The sequence below is a fragment of the Belonocnema kinseyi genome, chromosome 7 (assembly GCF_010883055.1).
Source record: "Belonocnema kinseyi isolate 2016_QV_RU_SX_M_011 chromosome 7, B_treatae_v1, whole genome shotgun sequence".
Classification (NCBI taxonomy): Eukaryota; Metazoa; Arthropoda; class Insecta; order Hymenoptera; family Cynipidae; genus Belonocnema; species Belonocnema kinseyi.
Window position 1 is genome coordinate 141,962,666 of NC_046663.1, and position 25,693 is coordinate 141,988,358.

Consider the following 25,693-nt stretch of genomic DNA (forward strand, 5'->3'; position numbering starts at 1 on the left):
AAATATAAATATAGTTGGCTATTTCAGAAACACATTCTGTATTTTAAAAGGTATTACTTATTAATACAAGTCAGCTTTACAAGGAATCTGTATTATCATCAGAGACGGTGCCCCTTATCAGTGAACACATTCTTTTATTATGAATTAATATTTTTATAAATTAAATTTTTCCTGAAAAAAGACCGTCGCCGTAGCTCCGCTGGGAATCGAACCACAGAACTTTTGATTGCCGGTCAGGTGCTTTTCGTTCGAAATAAGAGTCCTTTTTGGAAACACACACTTTATTTTGTAAGGTGTTACGTATTAATACAAGTTAATTTGACAACAACAGGATGCGAAAATAACAAGATAACGGGCGCTTTTGAATTAATTGAAGGTCAGATAATTTGAGCTTATAAATAAAAAGTAAGACTATTAGTCACCAGAATTTATTACTACCTAGGTTCGAATAAATCAAAAATTCGAGTATACTAACAAACGGTATGGATGATTACATATAGGTACGCGTGGTTTTATTAAACAGTAAGCGCCCCTGGGTGCCATATGGCATCGTTTCGAACGTAGACGCATAATTTTTTGTATCTCTAGTGATTTCGAACGCTATATGATGTCATAACATCAAAGCGTACACAGTAAAAAAGCTTGTTGCATTTTAGTACGCTAAACGTACGAGGGTCATCTCAAAAGAAATTCACAATATGGCCCCGCTGTGAACTGAATGAAGCAATGTGCATTATGTTTACATCTGTAATAGGGAAAATTGTGAGGAGTTGACACGTATTTTGATTTATTTGTTCGTGCATTGTTTCTTGAAACAACGGGTGTGAAAGATGGCTTATGCAGGTACCTCGGGTACTGTGACGCGCGAGGCTCAGCGTTTGTATATCAAAATCGAATGCGTCGCGAAGATCCAACAGATATTCATAGTGCTTTGCGTGAGGATTGTGGTGATCAAGCAGTAGATCGAAGTGCGGTTTCTCGTCGGGCTTTGCGTTTTCGTGAAGGACGTATAAGCATAAGCGATGACCCGAGTTCAGAAAGGCCACGAACGGCAACTGATGAAGGAATTGTTAAACTTGTCACAGACGTTATTGAGGAAGACCGCAGAGCTACGTGTGAGGAACAAAAGCAGACTCGCTTGGACATTGCAACATCGCTGAAGCAAAGATTTCTAGCTGAAGGCGATGGATTCCTCTTGCGAATTGTGGCTATCGATGAAACATGGGTTAGGGATTTCGAAACTGACTTTCTCAGAGATGGGCCTCTCATTTTGAATGATAATGCAAGTCCACACTTGGGAAAGGTGGTGACAGATTTGCTGGAGAAGTATGAGTGGGAAATGTTACCTCGCCCATCCTTTAGCCCAAACATGAGTCCCCTAGACTTCTATTTGTTTCCCAAGCTCGAGGAACCTCTGCATGGTCAGAGATTTTCGTCTCCGGAGGAGCTTTCTGTAGCCGTTACCCAACGCATTAGACAGTTAAATAAAGGAGGTGACTTGACTGGAATTAAAAAGCTTCCTAAAAGTTGGGATTCCACCATTCAAAAGCAAGGAGACTACATAGAAGGACTATAGTGACATATGTTCTAATACGTTTTGTAAATGTTTGAAAAACATAATTGTGCATATCTTTTGAAATGACACTCGTATGTAAAAAGTCGACTCACGCGCAGCAGCGTGAAATTAGTATAGAAATGTCTAAAATTGAGCCAAAGTGTAAAATGCTCAACATAATTGAAATTTAATATGTGACGTAAAATTTAACAAGGGAAAGTGGAAAATTTCTCCTAAATATCAACGTAACCTCAAATACTTGAATCATTAGGATCATATTAAAAATATATTTATAATTACACAAGCGTATATGGCACAACGTTTATAATTTAACATCTGTTACTCGCATTCATGCTTTTACTGAAAGTGAACCATTACGTTTGCAAACTAAAATGCACGCTTGGCTCATGACACGCGAACAGAAGAGCGAAAAAGAAGACTCTATCGCAAAAATTATATAAATGTGGAATATTATACGGACGATTCTAAAATGAGTCTAAAGTGGAGAAATTTTCGTTAGAAAATATAAATTTATGGGCAGTCTGTAATTTTACCAGTCTGGGAAATTTATTATGTACAGCGTGAGTTATTTTTTTACACACTCTGAACGTCGAGATTTTCTACACGCCGTATGAATGCATGCAAAGCCATAGAATTAAAACTGTCAAACGGCTCTCAAACGGCTGGGCGCGTTTTCACAAATCCTCGCAAGTACTGTAACGATAACCAAGTCATCATTATACTTGAGCTTTACGAAAATCTTAGACAAAACAAACCTTGGGCACTGACGGATTAAACTATAAATACATTAAATATTTTAGGGTAAAGCATTACCTTGAAAAACATTTCCCTAGCTGCTTTTCCAGAACAATAATATGCTAAAGATTTCATGGGCTGCAGAGCACAAAGCGAAGTTATATTCACAATAAAAATCTTGCATTTAACTTGGCTTCCGAAAAACTTCATAAAGACGTTATTCAAGATTGCTGGAGAGAACACATTTAAATCATAATATTGACGCCATACTGTGAAGTTCGTCATCTCAATCGTCTTCTGCGCTATATTTCCTAAGGATCCAGCATTGTGTACAATCATTGCTTGATCAAATTTAGAAATTTCGTCATTCTTTAAGAAATTTGTCATGGTTCCTGAAAAAAATAAAATTATTAAGGGAGAATATTAAATTGACTTATGTAAAAAGAGCTTCAGATAAGAGTTTATTTAATACATGGTCGCATATAGGTCATACTTCGCTAACCACTAGTATTAGGACATACGTTTTTTTACATTCTCATCATTTATGATTGAGAAACTATTAGAATTGTCCGAAATTTGACACCACTGTTTTTCAACGGATCTCCACGTTTCGAGACCCCCTTAATCCTAAAATCAAGTTTTTACGATAGCATCTGTCTCTCCGTCCGTCCGTAAACACGATAACTCTCGAAAAAATAAACGAATAAAATCCATCTTCGGCTCACTTTTTTTAGGTCTGAAAAGAAAGGAGAAGTTCGTTAACCAGCCATTTTTTATGAAATTTCAAAAAGTCAGCGCATTGCCAAAATGTTTGAGACCACATTTTTGCGAATTTGAAAATTCTATGTACGGATGCTTATATTATTAAAAAAGGACAAACAATTTATCGTAATGACTTTTTTTGATAAAAAAATAATTGTCAGAGTTATATCATTTTCAAAATTTTTTTAATCAACCGAAAATCAAGATTTCAAGCCAAAAAACGCAAGATATGAAAAAAAGTCAGGACAAGAAACACACTGCTTTTTGAGAGCCCTACAAGATTATCCTAACAAATTTTTGTATTTTCTTGGAAAATCGAAAATTCTAGTTTTGATTGCACAATAAATAATGAAAAATTCCATTTTGTAGTCAAACTATGTAAGATATGAAAAAAAGATGAATTAACCAAAATTGTTATCACAGAAAAAATCTACAATTTCGTTTGAATCACTTCTTGATAGGACGCGCACTTTTTGTTTTATTCTTGAAAAATAACATTGAAAATAAATAAAAAATAAAAAAATGTGTGTAGAAACGACGAAAGTTACGACAAAAAAAAGATTCAACAAAACCTGTTTACAAATGTCTGTCGAAAACGGAGTACAGTAATGAAACTAAATAAAGAAAGAATAAAATAAAAAAAAACAAATTATGTTCTAAGCCAAGAAAAAAATGCAAAAATTAGCCTGTATGCTGACAAATATAAAGGAATTTTAATTGATTATATATGCAGTTTTTAAAAATCCTTTAATTTAGTTTTTCAAATTCAAAATCAGGTTAAAAAATGTAAATTGATGAACGTTGCGAATATGTGGGTATGGATCTTATTATATCTTTCGGAACGGTCAGTTTTTAAGACAGGGTCACTTACAATGTTCAACGTTACCAAGAATTCCTGCCAACCTACATGCAGCACATGTGCGATTTTCAAGAGCAATGCCCAGAAACGTCAAACCTCTCTGTCAAATGTTTTTCGATAAAACTCAACTAAAAAAATCGTTAGACAATCGACAAAATCATTCAATAAGCATCAAACCAAGTAAATCAGCGAATTGGAATTTGGAAGCATAATGAAGCATAATGAAGCATAATGAAGGCCATTTACCTTTATCATAACAACATAACAATCCATCACATACGAGGTACGATAAACGAAGCGCCCTGACGCGCTTTCTCATATATTTGACATGGATTGTGACCTTAATATTTGGGAAAAGGTTATGGAAGAGACTATTTAGGCACGAATTCAATTGAATACGATCTGTGATCAGAATTGGTACGAGACGAACAAATTGTTCAAAGAGCAACCCAATCGATCTTGTGATTGGAAAATCGAAAAGCACAACACGTCACACACACCACACTAAGTTAATTGAACAGTTTTCGGTCCGTCAAATAACGGACAAATATGTTGTGAGAGTACTTGAAACTATTTTCAACCGCTAGCACTCCAAAATCTATTATTACAGATAATGGAACTGAATATGTGGATAAGGACGTCAGGGCCTTATTAATGGGTAGAGGAATTAAACATATGACTAGCCCATTGGTTAACTCCCAATGTAATCGAATTGAGTAGTTTAATAGGAAAATAAAACCATTGATATCCGCTCTCATAAATGCCATCCACAAGAAATGGGATGAAAATTTATCGAAGATTCAATGTCCATACCGTAAAGCTGTCTTTAAGATATCGTTAAGATATCTTCAGATCATAAGACGTCTTTACGATTTCGTAAAGACATCTTTGGATCATAGGACGTATTTACGATATCGTAAAGACATGAATGGGTCAAATAGATTAGTTCAGACATAGAATAAAAAATCAGTTAAATAAATATTTTGTGGAACGCCTCGCTAAAGCTCATTCGGGTAGGATAATGTGGGTAAAAATTGATGCTGGTACTGAGGTATATTGCCCTAATAAAAAATTGAGCAGTGAGACTAGGGTTATTTGTCAAAGTTGGCACATCGTTACTTAACGCCAGCCTCAGTTACTAGGGTGCTGGGACTGACGACAGTTGAATTAACAGACAAAGCCGGTAAATTGGTAGGAAAATATAGTATTCATAGTTTAAAAATACCGCGTCGAAACTTGCCTGCTAAGTAATATACATTCTCAGGCTCAATTTCGTCAATTGCACGATCCGGGTTTGCAGCAACGCACATCCGAATCTACAGTTATTACCGACGCAACAAGCGAGAGTTCTAGACAATCTTTGCAAGATGCGCTCCCGGCGCAACTCAAACAACTCCAAGAAGAAGAAAAAATCCAAAGGCAGTTCGAGGCAACGAAACTCCAACTTAACTCAAAGCACTGCCACATGAAAGTAAAAAAAGAACCGAAAGTTGACGACCCCGACAATTGCAGGATGACTGGAATGAAGAATGCTGAGTTGACGGGTTATCAAGAAGCCTTGTACTCAGCCAGGGAATTCTTTATTTTATTTATTTTATTTACGTCCCGCATGACCCAATCTGGCTATATAAAGGTTTACGCGAAAACAAGACATATAAGCGCCGCATTGAAAAAATGATACTGAACCTATGTGATCCGTAATCGGAAACAAATATAGTGACAAAATTGACCATTTTAGCTTTGTGAATTTTTATCTCAAGAAAAAATACAGATAAAAACTCACTATTAGCCGGAATTATTGCACATGCATTCATATAACATAATTAATTTTAATAATATTTAACTTAATTATGATAAACAATTTTTATAAACAAATTCTTTATAAACGAGTTTTCTCATAGCTGAATTGATTTTTCTGAACAAAAGTGATTCACAATTATCTTTAAAGCCATTTATATACTTTAAGCTTTATCAAATATAAATAATATAGATTGTTCATAACAATTTAGTTAAACAAGTCTCCTAATCGGCCGTTTCCTCGTAGAAAAAAATGTTTTTTTCTTCAATAATTATTAGAGTGACATTTATTGCGGTGACTAACCAACGAAATTAAATAAAGAATAATTACATGATTGTTATTAACAATTTTTTTAACAAAACTATGATTTATTTTTTTTACCTATCACCTATCACGTCATGGTTGAGCCATAACCTCAAAAAATGACGAAAAATCATGCACTGAGGCAAATAAATTTCAAAATAATGCCAGTGATGCAAATTTTCACTTCAAAAACATATCGACAACTGTGAATGATCAGCCCTTGCCTGATATCAACTTATTTAACATAACTTTACTCAACAGAACCTGACCTCACCTAACCTGAATTAACAGAAATGTATTGAACTACACGTAAAGCTCTGGAAGCATATTTTCCCAGTAGCAAATGTGTGCTACATCGAATGGGTCAACTCGAGCCTAACCTAGAAATAAATCTAACCTAGCCTAACCTAACCTAACCTCACGAAACACAATTAGGCTGATTGTGTTGTCCCGTTGTGTTGCGGTACCGTTTCATTCAGCTTCGGCCTAACCTACATAGAGGTTTAACCTATCCTAACCTAACAGGGTCAGGGTGGGAAAGCGGGCTCTCCGACGTCGTCATCATGCAACCGTAGTTCTTCATCAATGGATCACTTGGTTGGTGTAGAGTCTCATGCTACAAGGAAAAAAACCGCGAGCATTTCTCAATCGCATTCCTGCAAGAATAGCTCAGATTCATTCTGTTACATTTGCAGTAAATATGAAGTGAGCAGTTTGCGAAAATCAATCGACGAGCAAGTGAAAATTCTTTACGAAAAGTGTTTTCACCATAAATTGCTGCACCAAGAAACAAAATGGGTTCCTCACGTCATTTTCAATTCCTGCAGACTTATGTTGTATCGTCTAAAGAATTCAAACAACGAAAAGTGCCGCAAATACTCTACACTAACCACATGGAAAAACCGCGTTATTGCGAAGGACTGCTACTTTTGCATGAATTCCGTCAAAGGATCCAACGCCAAAAATAAAAAGAACATTTAGTACATTAATGTGTGCACAGTCACAAGAGCAATTGAGATCAATAAGAATGCACGCCAGACGGATGATAGAATGGAAGTTGAAAGTCAACGTCATGGAAACGATAGTGAAACCAGTGATCGAACAGAAAATAGTTCTGATGATTCCGATGAAAATGGCGAAAAAGATGACAAATATGGCGTGCATAAAATGAAATTGAAGGTACCAATATTAGTGTCGCTGCTAGAACTGAATGATTTTATTAGAGATCTTGAATTACCGAAAGACGGCGCTGAATTTCCCGCTTCATTCTAAAAAGAAGAAATCTTCTAGAGCCAAAGACAAAAGTTTCATTCTATCGCGACAGGGACAAAGAATTCAGAAAGTTTTTCGTTAAAGACGAAGAGACGTCTTTAGTGTACTGCACTGACGTTAACGGACTAATGAACCACTTGAAGAAAAATGTGTACAGAGACGAAGAACAGCGACTTTTCATTGATTCGTCAAAACGCAGCATTAAGGCTGTTTTACTGCATAACACGAATACTTACGCTCCTATCCCTATAGCTCACTCAGCGGTCATCAAAGAAGAATATAACAATGTTAAAATGCTTCTTGAAAAAGGTAATTACACGAATCACAAATGGCAAATATGTGGTGATCTCAAAATCATAACAATGATATTAGGCCAACAATCGGGTTTCACAAGAGAGCCATGCTTTATATGCCTGTGGAATAGCAGAGATCGAGCCAATCATTACAGCAAACAACATTGGCCTTTTAAGAGATTCGTTCAAACCTGGTTCTCATAATATCATCAACCAAAGCCTCTTTGATCCAGAAACAATTTTACTACCACCCCTCCACATAAAACTTGGGCTCATGAAGCAATTTGTCAAGGCGTTAGACAAAGATGGACAATGCTATAAGTATATATCTCTTAAATTCCCTAATGGTTCAGACGCTAAATTGAAAAAAAGGAGTCTTTGATGGACCACAGATTCGAATGTTGACAAGAGACTGAAGTAGGTCTAGAAATCAATTTAATTACGATAAAAATCAAGATAAAATGTAAGCACGAAAGATAGTATAAATATATCCCTTAAGTCTAAGAAAAGCAGAGAGAAAAAATTTTTGAATAAAACTCTCACTCATTTGCATGTTTAAGTTACAGTTCTACATTTTAATTGATACAAAAATTGTCAGGTTAATTGAAATGGGGTCAATTCTACTTGTAGTTCTAAGTTTCTTCAAATGAGTAATGTGCGTCTAAATTTTTAGCCACCGGTAGTACAATGAAATGAATTTTATTGTGTTACAACCGGAACACTTAAGTTAAGTTGTGTTACGTGAAATTAGGTTAGGTTAGGTTAGGTTTTTTTTAGGTTAGGATAGGTTTGACCTCTGTGCAGGTTAAGCCTAATCTGATTCAAACGGTACCGCAAACACAATGGGACAATACAATCAGTTTAATTGTGTTTTATGAGGTAAGGTTAGACTAGGTTAGATTTATTTCTAGGTTAGGCTCGAGTTGACCCATTCGATGTAGCACACATTTGCTACTGGGAAACTATGCTTCCAGAGCTTTACGTGTATTTCAATAAATTTCTGTTAATTCAGGTTAGGTGAGGTCAGGTTCTGTTGAGTAAAGTTATGTTAAATAAGTTGATATCACGCAAGGGTTGATCATTCACAGTTGTCGATATGTTTTGCAAATAAAAATTTGCATCACTGGCATTATTTTGAAATTTATTTGCCTCAGTGCATGATTTTTCGTCATTTTTTTGAGGTTATGGCTCAACCATGACGTGATAGGTGATTTTTGATACCGAATTTGAATTCAGCTCCCCAAAATCCATAGGAATACGTGTGTCTTGTCCCCAGATCCGCACACTATTTTTTGTGTGGCTGTGTAATTGTTTAAACAAGTCAGACCAAATTCCCTAAAGACGTTCATTATTCTTGTGCACGTTAAAAATATAACATCTAAATAACCAAATCTCGAAGCAAGCAGAAATATTTTTTCTATCAAATGTTTATATTTTGTTTAATAATCAAAAAGGGAAGAACAGTAGTAGTAGTAACACGCAGTGTTAGCTGTATATGCATTTCCGGCGCGTATAATCTATATTAAAATCTATAATGTAATGATTTTATTAAAAAACCGGCTCTGCGTGCTTCAAGATATTAGTATGCAAATGACGTATGCAAGGAATGAGTAAAAAATATTGAACCTACAAATTCAGAACCGAATACTCGTTTTTTTTACAAAGTACTAAATATCCTGCAGATAATTAACTTAATTTTTATTAATAAGCTATAAAATATTAATAAAAGTTAGGCCTATGCACAAAATACTTGGAAACACGGTACTTATGAATTAAGGATTATATGTTTAAAAAAAAATTCTAAAAAAAATATCGACTTTAGCCTGAATTTGTTAGAAAACTGCGCTGTAAATGCACATAATATAAATATTCGCGTTATCACTGTAAATATTAACCGCTTTTCATAATTTTTTTTCAATTTCTTTTGATTATTTGTATGAATAAATTAATTCTGTTAATTGAAATTATATTAAGCAATGATTTTATGATGACTGTTTTTCTAAATGGCCGGAATTTCGTAACAATGCTCGTCTTCATTCGTTCTGTGTCATTCATCACTCTGCAGGGAGTCTGCTTACTGAAGTTTGACAAGAGTGAGCAGGCTCGCTGCGTACATGCATGCACAGCTCTAATTGAGTATCACTGTTATTGTCCTTTGTTTTGATAATTTAAAAAATATATCAACATTTTATCGAGAACCCGGCTCCGCTTGATTTGAGATATCGTTATTTAGATGAAGTATGCAACAAATTAAACAAATATATTCAACCGCGTTGCCTCAAAATTCGGACGCGATTTCCATTCTGATAAAGAGACTTAGGAGACCCCAGGATTCTGCAAGATCTGTGGAGCGGATAGTTTTTACACTACAGACTGTATCTATCCCCATGAAATAGAACACGAGCAGACCCTTCGACGATGCGCTGGTTTCTCCAGAGACTTATCATTATATTACCCACAATATACAGATGGCAAGAACTGAAGAGGAAGGCCAAGGCTAAACTCTATTACAAAGAAGATTACGGCAACAGATAAGTGCATTCCTAATAAGAGAATGTGCTCACTAGGAGCCAAGAAAACCTGCAAACCCAGATGCACAGAGTGCCAGGCAGTCGTCAGAGGAGAAGTGACAGCTCGCAGTGAAGGTATAATGCTCACTGTTTGTCAAGAGTCTCTATGAAATATTTAAGGAGCGACCAAAACTCTAAGATGGTCAGGAGATTAAAGCCGTCATCTCAAAGAAATACAAGAAGTATTTTAAGTAATCCACGTCCTACAAGTTCGTCGAATTACTTGTAAACAAATTCGATTTTAAGTTTCCTTTTTTTCTTTTTTTTTAGTTTTCTACTGGTAATACTCTAACTATTCATTGAACCTAGCCTTTTCTCAATCTTTCTTTTCTTTTTATATTTAGAGAGCAATTTTAGCAGTAAGCTTTTTTTGACAAAATTAGTCACACATCAGATGAAAAATTTGAAGAAAGTTAGATTTTAGCCAGAAATGTAAGCATTTTAGTTTTATCTACCTAAATAAACACCCAAATTATAGATTAAACCATTTGAGATTGTCACTCTTCACGTAAGGGATTTGCAGGAGTTGGTTACTATGCATTTTTTTAATTTAGTACTTTATATTTAATTACATTCAATATTCCAGGTAGTATCACAGATTTCTTACAGGGATATTTCGAATTTACTTCGATTAAAATAATCACGCCTACTTTCTTTCAGTGGTAATTTGTCGCATTCCCACCTTGACGTTATGGTCTAAGGGGGAAAATGTGACGGTTAAACTAATATTTAAAACCTTCAAATTAAAATTTATTTTTAAACTTAAAATAGTTGATAGCGGCGAATTCTATTCAACCAATATATGATGTGCCACAAAATACTCGTCATGCGCAGAACAGCTGACGACGAACGTACAGCCATCCAGCGGGCCTCTTATCACTTTTTGCCAAGCGTGAAAACTAGTGTCTGTAATTTATTGTGTAGAGATGTTGCAGCTTTGATTAATTTTAAATGGCAAGAGTCGGTTCCCAAGATTTCGATAGTTTGAACTAAAGAGATTCTACGCGATTTAATTTCATTCTACGAGAGTATTATAACACTAATTCGAATAAAGAGATATTCCTCAACGATTAAAACATGTAAGTTCATGTTATATACCGGGAATATTTTCGCTTCCATTATTCAATGTTTTGCTGGAAATTTTTTGCTTATTATTTGTTCACTCGACTAAACCTACCCCTCTTAAGATAATCTCATTAAAATTCGAAATATTCTTTCTTTGTTTAAATAGTAAATTAGCTGGCGCCCTTCGTATTTTTGGTATACAAAAGTATTTAACCTAGAGCCCATAAGCCATCGACCCAGGGCACGTCAGATCATACGACTTAACCCTTGTAAGGAAAATCAAATTCATCAAAAGGTACATCTAATCATTCCCGTCTCATTTTACTCAAATCTACTGCAGTAGCTTTAATATACTGGTATAATACTTTTCTTGGAAAATTCCTAAAGCTAAAATTTGATTACATCTAAAGCACAAAAGTGCTAAAAAAATATTGTTTGATTTGTGATATTTAATATCTATGATAAATACTGGGATCTTATCAGTTCTATCAGTATGATTGGAAGCATTAACTAATGTAACCTCAAATGGTTTAACTAAATTTCTGCTGATTTTTCCTTACCACTGACATAAGTGTCGTGATGTCCAAATTGGAAAGTAAAGTTTCTAGCAATTAAGACCTACTATCAGTTAAAACTGACGTACATGAATACAGCAAGTGCAGAAAACCCTTAAAATTCTAAAGATCTTGGGTTCGTCAACACACCGTAACTACATTGACATAGGATATCGTAAAATTGTTGTAAAGATGTCGTGTCGATGTCGTAAAGACGTCGCCAAATTTTGTGCCCACTGAGATCATACTTTTTGTGTCTCTAAACTCATTAGGAAAACTGACGGCTTGTTTGCTCGTTGTTGTGGATCTCGTTCTATTTCTCCGTCAGAAGATCTTCATAGCTCAGCATTTACAAGGCGGAGATGGACGAAGAATTTTCAGCAGTACAATCTGACAGAAAATAATCTCACAAAAAAGGTGGATACACTATCTATTGAAGTTGAACAATTAGATAAAAAATAGAGGATGTTGAGACTTACACTGATAACATTCAGCAAACTATCCAATTATCCATTAAACTATCCATGTATTTATTGATGACTGGACAATACTTTCAAAATGTTAGGATATTAACGAGCTTTGCTTGCAATGTTATGAGACTCTTTACAATGAATTTGATAAATCCATAACAATTTATAATATTAACATTATGAATGGTATACATCCTGGTATACACGTCGAATAATTAATAGTATCAAATTATAGATTAAATATAAAGAAATATGTCAAACCTCCAAACTACAAAACTATTTTCACCAATATAATGAAATTTGGAAATCAACAAAAGAGCTAATTAAAATTGCTTATGACAACAACATAAGTAAGGCTGAACATAATATAATAGTATCCCCTTCATCTTTTCGAGGTTTTGTGAATAGATTTAAACAACGTTCTGGAATTTCTGGAATTCCTAATAATAAAAATGCAATATATACCTCCATTGAACAAATTGTTAATATATTTGCTGAATATTTTGAGTGTTTTATAAATCCAATTCATATAACTAAAGAGCCAGATTTGAATATTAAACACTGTTTAAAGTTATAATGTTTCGTCTTTATGAGATTTTCTGCGATCGAAAATGATTCAATTCATCGACATTGCCTATTTCAAAGCAGTGAATCGCGATAGATCGTTGTCCGATCTTTTTGGATCAGTAAAGTGATTAACTTAATAAAGACATTAAATATTACATCTTACAAAAAATGTCTATATAAACGAGTGAGCGATCTGTTTGGTTCTCAAAAATGGTCTTAGTCTGCCAAGTATTCTATACTTAAAATAAAACTTGAACACTTAATTATTTCTATCGATTCTTCTCTGTCTATTCCTGATCTGGCAAAATTAATTATTTATAAACATAAACATTTAACAAAAATAAATTTACATTGCACTAAAATCTGGAATTTTTTCGAGTATCTGGAAAACTACCAAAATATGTCCTATCATGCAAAGTGAAGATGATTCTAATATAAAAATCTACAGCCCTATATCAATTATTATCAATAACTACTCACAAATATTCGAAATGTGCATTTATAGAGTTATCTTCAATGCGATATAAAGTAACTTATCTAACTAACAACATGGATTATACAGCGCAGGTCAGTTAATACCAATATTTTGTTATTTACGCAGCACATACATGTTCTTCTCCATAATTATGATCAGGTAGATGTAGTACACACTGACCTAGGGAAAGTGTGATTCTACAGATGGACCTAAACAATTTCAGCAAATGGTGTAATGATCATTTCCTTCCTATTAACTCAGAAAAGTGTGGGATGCTATCACTCACAAAAAGGAACGCTACGTTGATTTATCACTACACAATTAATATAGTACATTTAAAAAGGAATGATACGATTAAAGATCTTGAGGTACTATTTGATAGTCGTTTAACATTCAACTCGCATATTGATAATATTGTTGCTGCTGCTAATAAAACTTTAGGTTTTATTCTAAATAGATGCAAACATTTTAGAACCAAATGAGATTTGAAATATCTAGAATAGAAGAAAGATAAAGTATATCCATGTCGAGGTGCAGATTATGTATCTTTGAAAAATCTGTTTGAGGCATGGTTTTGAGACATGATGTTTTAAAGCATGGTCGTTGAAAGGCAGACGAACATGCTCGGATACACTATTTCTATTTAATATTGCTAGAGTTCGTCGCTCTACACTATGTGAAATGTATAATCACACCAATTGAATGTTGAAATTAGAGAGCAATCGAAACCTTGATTTGTCCTTCACATATCTTTCGGAGTTTGTAGACGCAACGCATGTGAGCAACAGTAAAAAGTCTGAAGTTTCCAAATTAAACTAGGAATGACACCATTCGTACTCTTGGACTGGGAATGCAAAATTATTGAAGGATGATTTTGAGAAATGCGATTCTTTGACAAACAAACCAAATATATGATGTGAGTTAATAAGTTTTCAACTGTAGCCAAATTTTAGATTCCGAAATTTTCCAAGTTAAGTCAAAAATTGCACTAATCAATTAAAGCCAATGTAGTGGATTCGAATGAAATATAATAAAAAAATTTTCATACAATTTCCCATAAACTTGGATATATATTATTAAATTTTCAACTTTTCAAGTCAAACAACGACCATTTTGCATCTACGTTATCCGTCGGCGGGTGTGACGGAGAATCGAAGGCAGTAGGAAAAATGACATTAATTCTAGGCACTGCTGCTTGTTTCCTTTACCTTTTCGACCGCTGTTTTCCAACGATAGAAGATTCAGCTTCTTCAGAACAGCCTTTGAATCTCACGGTACTCTTGCCTCCGACCTCGAAACGTGGCTTTTCCCTTGGGGGCGATTTAGAATTTTCCTGAGTAGTAACGGCTTTTCTTGGACTGATACTTGTAGAATTTAGGGGATGCTGTTGGGTATGTGTCAGGAGATAGAAGTAGACTTCCTCATCTATTTCCTGTTATTTCAAGATTTTCTCGTAAACCTGGGGGAAGCTAGTCGCACGGATGGCGAATGTATTATCATCTAGTCCCGTGTATAGACTAAGGGCCTCGAATTGTTGTAACATATCTTCATCTTTTTTACCATTTGAGATGGTTGTACATGTGAAATGATTATAGCTGACGTATCTATTAATAATTGGCTCGTTTTCTGAGATTTTACAGCCATTTGCCTCTGATTTTGAAATCCACTCAGCTGCGCTTTCTATTACAAATTTTGAACCAGTATTGATCGTTAATTTTTTATTACAGCTTCGGCTGCCTTTCGAACAGCTGCAGTGGCTGTTTCTATATCAACGGAATTATTGGTTTGGCAACCTTTAATTTGTTTTGATAGTTTGAAAGGTGATTTGGAGTAAGGTTTAGGCAGTGTTTTGGAAGGTTTGAGAGCGGCTTTCAGAAGTTTGAAAGAAGATCTCATTATTAGAAAGTTTTCCTATAGTGTAATCGCACAGCGCCCTCTGAAGATGCAGACTTTTTTGCGCCATTGCAGAGTTAGTAGTGACTTTCTTTTCCTGTTTATTACCTTTCTGCTTAATAGAAACAAGAGTCACTGAAATCTCTCGATGTTTTATCGATCGGTTATAAATTAACAGCACACGTGTTTCCATTGAATTATATTGCGTAGAATTCGTAGCTGATTACGGTAGCCTAGTCTTTTTAGGGGAAGGTTAGAAGGGTTTTGAGTTGTGGGAGTCGTCCAAATAGTATGAATATTCGGATCCTGAAGTCTCAATTCGGGTTAAGAGATTTTCCGACAGAGCCCCGACGCGAGGCCTCTGCTCAATTTGCCTTTTTTATAATCCGACTTGTATAGAAAATCTGTGAGTATTAAAGGATGCACAGTGGTCTGAAATCACGAAAAGCTGGCCAAAAGTATGAAATGTCAATATAGCGGACATGTATGCTAAATAAATTTTTTATTTTATTTTAAATTGGTATAAGCGGGTTTTCAAAGCCTATAATTACGAATCCGATATCAAAACCTAAAAAAAATGGCGGATGCACTATGGTGGGCGAGCATGCGATCCCAAAATCCCGCGAAAAACAAAATTTGGCCCATTTTATAAAAATGTTATACTTTTGGCCAGCTTTTCGCAATTTTGTCCCTCTGTGCGCTCGTGAAATTTTCCTTTTAAAATTTCAAAAATTTTATTTTTTCACATGTCATTTGTTGGGTACCTGATGCTGTGAAAAATAATAAATTATAAGTCTGACAATCATTGACCAAAATATAATGAATGTTACAGAAAAAAACACTGGTTCTGTGAAACGCGCAGGAACCCTGCTACTTTAGAAAAAGGGCCATACGCAAAGGCAGAAAAAATGACTCAGAATCCGCGTCTGAAGGAATCCGAAGGTTTCCTTTTTTTTTATCAAAACATGACACTATTCTACCAATTTTACAACTTTAAACAGTACAGGATCTCTTGAGATCACAACTATTATGGCATTGTACGAAAGATGTGATTATAAATCGATAAGCCATTATATTACACACAACAATTCGTGCTTCACTTTCAATACACATGTTTTCCGAGGAGTCTGTGAGAGGTGACATAGGCTATTGTGTCACGGCACACTTTCAGCAGCTGGTATCGTTCATTTACGTGAGCCAGCTTTTTGTTAATTTAAGCGAAGTACGCAGACTCCCTCTCTGAAATATTCTGCATAATCGACTTATACCGATGACTTTAAAATTGTGAGTTTTATTCAGCTTTTTTAGAATTGCAACCACTGAGGAATGGAATTTTCAGTAAAATATTTTCGCAATTTACGGCTGCTTTTTCTATATTTCTGTGCCTATTTCCATACAAAATCTTGTTTGAGAAAGTCGGATAGTGGCGTTGCTATTTTCAAATTTGAGAAATTTTAACGGACTTGTTGGCCAAATCGTTCTTATAGGCAAATAAATGTATGCCTATTTTTTTATTTAAAAAACAAAATATTTTTAGAACACGCTCTAAGGCTTCAAACTTTCCTAATTTAAAGTAGAGAAGTCCTTACACCAGCTAAAGGTAGAACCCAGAGAGCAAATATAGATTTATTAACTTATTATTACTCTACCATTCAACTTATTGTCAGTGACCACAGCTTCGGATCGCGGCAAATACGGTGTACAATAAGCGAACCGACCAAGGGTCGATCTTTTTTGCAGCCGTCCACATGCAGGCCTCCAGCCGGTGTTCAACTTAAATGTGTCATTTTTGATAAGCTTTTCTTACTCTTTACTCAATGCAAATTATACATTGAATCATTTTTTTAGAAATCTATTCTCAATACTCTAAAGAATGTCTCTTCAAAATGTCAAGTTGCACAAGTATATCTGAGGGCTACAATGAGCCTCCAAATATTTCCATTTTATGCCATTTTTAATATGGCTAAAACTTTTATATAATATTTCTGAGATAGAAAAATGCGATAAATGCAATATTCACTGATAAGTGAACAAGTATATCAAATATCAAATAAATCGACTTATAATTTCCTGTCAAAAATCGAAAAAATAAAAATCGAAAACATGTTACATGTTAAACTCCATAAGACATAAAGATGGCCGGAGCCAGTCCTAAAAATATTTTTCTTCGAAAATAAAAAATAGGCTTAAATTTATTCGCCTACGAGAACGATTTGGCCAACAAGCCCGTTAAAATTCTCAAATGTAATTTTTTGGGCCACCCTAATATATATTCAAATTGAAAACGAGTCAGGCGACCCTAGCTGTTTACGTTTCTATCCCCCCGAAATCAGGCCAAGGTTATTTGAAGGCAACCACCGACAATGGACTGAATGCAAGAGTTTGGCGTAGTTATAAGACTGCCCAGTATTGATTTTTGACTTTCCAAATCAATAAGCAATATTGTTGTATGCATTATTTGTTTCTAATTCTTAATCAACAATTTCAGTAAATAGTTTTCTAAATCCTTTCAATTTTACATTGACATTAGTGCAAGTGCACTAAAAAATTTCTTATTCGATGCCTTATTATCATCAGCAATTTTAAAGTCACGCCAAATCCTGCCGTCGTTCCCACAGCAGTCAGCAGGATTAAAAAACTTTGAAATTGCAAAAATTCCTGCCAATAATTCGTCGAGGCTAATCGCAGTAAAGAATCCGTAGTATTCTCCGTCAACTTCTGGTACGTTCAAGAGGTAAGTTAAGAAAAAAAGGGAACATGTAAACGAAAAGTTCACAAAATAAGTTACAACATTTTTATCAAAAAGTGCATTTTCATTGCTCTCTCCCTCCCTCTCTCTCGCTCTCTCGCCTGCGCCTCAAAGTCGAATGAAATTTGCATTCAAAATTATAGAAGTCAAATTAAAATTAAAATTTCTGAAGTTTGAACATTTATTTATCGAGCCTTATACCCATCAGAAATTTAGGGCTATATCAAAGGAACGTAATCAAACGAAAGTTCCCAAGGAAGAAGAGGACAAAAACGGAATTTCAGACAAAAATAAAATAAACATTTAAGTAAAATCTCAAATTATTTTCTGATTACCTCCGGCGATACAATAATAAAAATCCATTGTTCCGCAATACTAGGATTTTCAGTTTTCCAAAAATTAATTAAAATATTTGGAGGCGTATTGGTTCGTAACAGACAGCTGGTGGCAGCGATGAGCTTGCAAATTTGGATTTGCACATTTTTGATCCTACCTTTGCTCGTTCAAAATAAAATTTTCTATCTGACAATTAGCCTGTGCAAAATTCTTATATTTAAAATTTATTTGACGCTGAATTTCCTTGTGGAATTTCACTGTTTTTGTATATATAGTTGTTAATACTTTCTGTCAAGTTGCGAAATTGTTTCAAACACGGAATTTTACATTCAATTTTCAAAATTAGGAATGTAAAATTTGAAAAAATTTGATTCAAATTCGACATTTAAATTTTTCTTAATTTACTTTTTACTTGAACGAGTCTAAGTTAAATATTTCTGTTAAAATTACTAGTTGTTAAGAAAATTATTTCCTTCCGTTGATGTTTTTACATTGAATTAAAAAGAGAATAGGCACGCTACCAGCTGCTGAAACCTCCGCTAAGGTTCAAGTAGCTAACAATTCCGATTGAAAGAAATGTTTTTAACTGAACAAAAGTTTCAACATTTGTAATTGATAATCTCTGCCTGAAATTTGAATTGCAAAAAGACTAAACGCGCCTCCGGCAGCCGAATCTTTTCTAAGGTCCAAGTAACTAACGCGGAAGGGCGATTACCTGAACGTATTCATATCACCAATTCTGACCTAGGGCAGTAAATTTAGTAGTTTCAAATAAAATCTTAAACACCTGAAAAGAGACAAAAAATCGCAAGTGTGTCGTTAGAACCGCCAAAAAGTATCAGTCACCTCGACCGAAGTAGAAGGATGCAAAAACGTAAAAATGAATTTAGAGTGACTGCCAAAATGTTTTTGGCCACTAGAATGATTGTTCATGCACTCAAAAATGAAGTTTAACCTTCCGGCGAGACAGTCAATCTCCCCGTAATTTTTTAATTGGTAGATCCTCCACCTTATAGGAAAGAGAACATATTTATTGAAATTAAAACCCCGGAAGAATTTCATTCGTTATTTAACACTGTGCTGGAGGATGCTTCCCGGACCGTCGACCAAACGACTCTTTTAGCTAGCAAGTCCATAGACACAAAATCAATCGTTGCTAAATTCGATGGCGAGGTCCATTGAGAACGATCGAGTCGGATGACAATGTTATTTAATTTTTTGTTCATCTTCCCCTGTTCCAAGATGGTGAGCATTTATGATGCCATCGAAGGCTCCGCAGAAGTTCAATCATTATACAGAACCGTTTTGAAGGGTAGACATAGGACCAACATTCGGTTTCTTTTCGTCAGGATTTTACTCAGAATTGTAGAATATTTTAAACTCTTCTTCTTTGTGAAATTTCTGTTTTGTTTTAGACAAAGAATAGAAAATTAATTATTAATTCATAACTCTATGAAATATTATTTTCAAATTTATTTTAAATTGAAACTGCTTGATTAATGATCCAACAGGTGACTGCATATAGAGACAGCGAGAGGAATAGATATAGTAAATGACATGCAAATATTGATTCCGGGTCTGTGATTTCAGCCTCTTATGAATTGCCGCAACACTTAATCGATTGGTCCGTTCACGATAAGCGATATGACACATGACAATTCGGAAAATATATCGCAAATAAAACAATAACCATGATAGACATTAAAACAATGCACGTTTCATATTCCTACATTCGACGGTAGAACGACCGTGCTAAAAAAATTTTTACAAGATGTTTAAAATGGAGCAGTTTTGATTACGGAATCAACGGAACCCATTTTTGTAGAAATCGTTGTTAGTAACCTGAAGGGAATTGGGCGCGAAAGTATCTGCGATGAGGAATTTATGACTTTACAGGATTTGGTTACACACTTAAAGAAGTGTTTGAACCCACTAAGAAATAACAATGGTATTTCGATTCTATTGTCAGTTTACGTATGAAGTAGACTGAACATGTCAGTGAATAATATGATAAAACATGGGGGTTTCTTAGAGGAGCCAAGCATTTATTGGAAGAAAAATATACCGGGACAAATGACAGTATAGCTACTATGATGAAGCCAGTTACAAGTTGTGCTTTAGAAGCTCTTATCCATGGATTTTCGGACGAGATGTCCACGTTTGTAGATACGATAAACCCTAAGGATATTAACGAAGCATATGAACAAACTCTCCATGTGGAAGAACGACAAAAAAACGCAGAGAATGTTAGGGCGGCCTCGGCCTGGGCCAATCACGTAACACGACAGGAGCGAACACCTGATAAGGGTAGATCAGTAAGCCCCTATTCCAAGCAAATGGAGGACGCAGTTGCCTAACGTGCAGTATGTACAGTCACCCTACCCACCTTTTTCAAATCAATCTCCTCTGTATACCCCTTCTTAACCCCCTGAGTTCCACTATCTGTCGACGTATCCTGTGAGTTTCGGGTATCCCTATTCTATACAGCATCCAATCAAGATGTATCTGATGGATAACTTCCCCGCGTAAAAACACCTTAATGAATATTCATAGGGGAAAGGGTAGTGAAAAACCCTGGCGGCAAATGTTACATATATGCCTACAACAAAACAGAAGGTGCAATTGATATCGACATTTAACCACAGGGAATTGTTCCCTTCGAATACTCTGACTTTCCAGGAGCAAACTTCGAGAAATCGGCACAAAACTCGACATAGAATTCCGAGGACTGACGATGTGGTTATCTTAAAGAAACAATAACGTCAGGTGCCTTAGGCATATATATTTCACCGGTTATGATTATTCCAAAAAATCTGGACGCTTCTGCAGAAAGAAAGTTTCATGTGGTAATCGAGTATAGGGCATTAAATGCAAAAATAGTGGGTGACGCATATCCAACACTTAACATTCCAGACATAATAGATAAGCTGCGCAGAGCCCAATACTTCTCAGTGTTCGATCTTGAAAGCGCATATCATCATGTTGAAACTCATCCTGATGATAGATCCAAAGCAGCCATGTCAACTCCAAGGGGTCACTTTGAGTATAAACGAATGCCCATGGGTATAGAGACCTCCCCAGCTACATTCTAACGACTAATGGATACGGATGTCGGAGATATGTTAGGAACTGAGGCATTTGTGTACCTCGACTACATCGTCATATACTCAGAAACCCTGGAAGAGCACGATAAGAAGGCCAGCAGGCTCTTCAAGCGGTTACGAGAAGCCAGTCTAAAACTGCAACAAAGACAAATGTGATTTTCTCTATCATGAGGTACCCTATTTGGCGAAATTAGCCGAGATTACCCTATTCCGCAAAATTAGTCAAGCCTTGAGCAGATCTGTTGAAAAGAGAGTGAAAATTCGTTTAGGGACCAGAACAAGGGGAAAGTTTTAACAAATTACGTAATGCATTGTGTTATGAATCTATTTTAGGATATCCAGGCTTTTCCAACACTTTTAAATTACCCACCGATGCATCCGACTATGCAACAGGATCGGTCACCGCACTATAGTAGGATAAATTAGATCTTCCCATCGCCTACTCCTAAAATATAATGACTAGCATAGAATAGCGCTATGAATCAACTGAAGGACCCTAGATCCATTAAAAACTCAAAAGACTACCTTGTGAGCCAACGGAGATAATTATTCAATGAAGAATGTAATTCGCCCGATTACCCATTAATATGGAGATACCGTTCCTCAATCCAATCTCCCTTACTTCAGAAGAAGAATTAAATAAAGTATTTAAAAACAATCAAACTTCTTTAAAAAGAATAAAAAATTATATCTCCCTCTCGCATTCACGAATGGACTGAACCATTAATTTACCGCTGCGAAAATTGTGCACACTTTATTTCGAAAGACTACAAACCCGGTAATGCTATTTTTAAATTACTAATTGCATGATATTGTACAACTCCTTAAGATTTATGAGGAAATGACCAAAAATGGGCCAAATTTTAGTTACCTCTTCAGGGAATTACAGAGTATATTCAAAAGTTGTTAAACATAATCATTTTGCTGATACGACTGGAAAGAACTGCAATCGGGAATATCGAATCTTAAAAAATCACTAAAACGCGACTATAGCGAAACGTGTCGGATTGCTTAGTCAAGCAACCAGTTGGGTGCATTGCCATAGAACAGGATGGTAAAGCTGTTATCAAGCATGTTCCGAGGTTGTCTCCTTGTTAAAAGAATATCTCACGCAAAAATTAGAGGTTCTTCCAGTGGAGAGTCGTCTTCAAATCATATCCGAGAAACATGATAATATACTTGGGAGACAGAAAGGCCTAACAAAAACATACCGACAGATACGCGAAAGATATACCTCACCAAATGTACGAAATCATGGACACGATTATGTCAGAAACTGTAAAATCTGGCTAGAAAGCAAACTAGTACGGGCGTGTACTCGATAACCTATGATGATAACCGACACCCCATAGCGAGTATTTGACAAAATATCTCTGGACATAGTGCAGGATAAGTTTTCAAAACGATGCATTGCAGTGCCCATGCCAAATATGAAAACTATAACAGTAACTTATGCCGTCGCGCAACATCTATTCGCTCCATACGGGGTACTCACCGACTACATAAAACACTACGCAGAGAGCTTTGATGTTTGGTATCGCTTTTTGCCATTCGCGTTGTTCGCGTATAAAACATCCGTTCACGAATCCACAAACTTTACACCATTCGAAGCACTGCATGGACGAGTATGGGTGCATGTCATATGGTATATAAGGATGGTGTATGGTGTATATACCCGTAAAGATAAATTCGATAAACGGGCTGTTAGAACTTATACCATAGTGGTATTCACGGAAAATCGTAATGTGATCCTTGAAGCCGACAATGGCACGAGTTTCATCAAAGATGCTGATAAACTGATGCTCACATACTGCTAACTACATTTTTATATAAACCGCGAAGACCACGTCCATGGATATCGCCCTAAATGATGGTGAGGGAGTCGAGTGACCTAAATCCTCATTACATAGTAGGGATATTATCAATCGGAAATATAACACTATTGATATTTCCTATTGATGATTAGCATTAAGCAAATTATAATCCATCAAATCAGTCACGCTCATTCATGACCAAAAATTCAATTCCATTAACATTCAGCATTTTCTGCTATTTAGAAATTATATTTGCAGTAAGTAGGTCTGGAAAGACGCTACCATATATTTTAAACTCTTTATATGAGTCTCTGGAATCATCATTTGTCTTCAGTCACACTCTGGTTCAGGTGCGTCTCTTGGGATACCAGTGTTGGTTTCAGATGATTATTGCTTCAACAATTCATTATAAATTGAATGCTCATCTTATTTTCAATGATCATTTTCATTATTACTTTAGTCTCATTTTTTAATTCATTTCATCCTTAATTTTTATTTTTCTCATTATCCTCTATACTAGACCTTGCGGGCACTTGGCCCATTTATGCAACTACAAATTTGTGTGCTCCTGTGACATGAGACTTATCAGAAATATATACAAGCCTTTGATCATTCGCAAAAGCAAAAAATTTGTTCTTGCCACCGACTACAAGAAACTTCAGTTGTTCAGGTTATTAGGTATTGGAGGATCAATACTTTTTTGAACGATCATAAACTCCACGAGTCACTGGTAGAATGGCAAACCAAGTGGAGTACCTCAACGTGAATCCCTCTGCACTAACATTATTCAGGATTACCACCTACAATCAAAACTAGATACTGCAGATATTCTGAAAAAGGAACTGAACCAAGAAGCCAATCAATTGTCATAGCATACAACCAAAAATTTACCCGGCCAATTACCTTCATGCATGAGATAACGAAAAACGACTCCTATTCTCGGGTTCCTGAGAGAGATTGGTGGAACTGTAGCGGGATTGTTAACGTATAATGACGGACAGGAAATGAATATGAAAATGGAAGAGCTCTACCATGTGCAAGCTAATCTATCTCATCTAAAAGGCAAGCAAACACGCATCATAAGGTCGCAATTAGAAAAGATACAAAAGGTGGCCAAAGCTGGAATAGATGAGTATATCTGCTCTGCAAACCGAATTATGACCGTTATCCACGCCAAAAGAAAGGGAGAACTTTATCCTTCGCTTTTGACGACGGAACAAATCCAGCTTATACTTCGAGATTTTCAGTATTTTGCACCTAACGTCTTATTTTCAGTACTTAAACCGTATGTGGATATAGAAAGATTAGCTTAAGAAGCTGTAGTAACTATCATTTTTAAAAACAGAATTCTACAGGCCTTGCTGGATATTCTATTATGAGATCGCGCGCAATATACTATATACGAATTGCACCCTCTACCTGTGCAGCAATCAATTCTGGGAAACAGCTGTAGACGAGCATACATAAAATCTGAATTTTCATACATCGCAACGGAGGATACGCAATAGACCTGCATGTTGATGACTCGTGTAGAACACACCCATTATAAACCACCAGACAACTACGTCCTTTTCCCAGGTGCATTCCCCGTTTATGAAACTTCAAACTGCAAAACTTGCGAATTCCAACTACTAGTGGAGCCTAAGATGGCATCATTTAAATCCTGCGACATTAAGATTTCTTTTTGAATTGAACCCTATTGAAAGGCTTTACCATCATTGAGTGGATGGATCTACTCCTTAACGAACGAGGTGGCTGCGGATTTGAACTGTATGGACAAATCAACCCTCCATCTTCAACTTCATGGACTGGATTTAATTCAAATTGTACCTGGGTGTCACCTAAAAACAATGCAAGCAACTCTCCCAGTTTTAAAACCTAGGAAGGAATTGGTAATAGCAATTTATGAACCTCCAATTCACTTGAACTTATCTCTACTTTTTACTGAACTACAAGAAATCCAACAACTAAAATTGCCGATAAGGACGTCTTAAGAACCTGTGGTGAGTACTATAACAATTATAGCAACATCTATATTATGTCATATTGCAAAATCAAGATGAAACAACACCATACCTACTAATACACGGATCTTATACCAGATTAGGTTTACATCACAAACAAAAATTACAATACTGAAACAGACATTGCAACCACTGGTTCATTTTAAAAAGGGATATAATACGCTTAAAAATTATTTATTTTACTGTAAACCTATCATAATTATGATATTCTAATTATTCCAGCTGTAAGTATACGACATAGCGTTATTTCTGTTACAGCTCAAGGGTATAAAAACTAAAAAGCCTAGAAGATGAGAAGATCGCGGATACTGGTAATAATCGGGGACGATCATCTCTATTCTAGGGCGGGTTTGTGACGGCAGACTCTATGAGAACGAGCAATCTAATTATTGACGTCTAGGTTTCGTGGGTTTCTCATCATTTCATTGATATGACGTGGCCGCAAACTTCCCTCCATCCTCCTTAGTTGATATC

General features: G+C 35.6%; 1 protein-coding gene across 7 annotated transcripts in view; it reads right to left on the minus strand.

Moving 5' to 3' along the window:
• The window catches only part of LOC117176306 (sepiapterin reductase), a 130,124-nt gene that overhangs the window by 24,265 nt on the left and 80,166 nt on the right, over positions 1 to 25,693 (minus strand). For all 7 annotated transcript variants that reach the window (XM_033366515.1, XM_033366510.1, XM_033366512.1 and 4 more), the window contains one exon: positions 2,390 to 2,703. In XM_033366515.1, the coding sequence (XP_033222406.1) occupies positions 2,390 to 2,703 (314 nt within the window). The remainder of the gene's footprint in view (positions 1 to 2,389; positions 2,704 to 25,693) is intronic.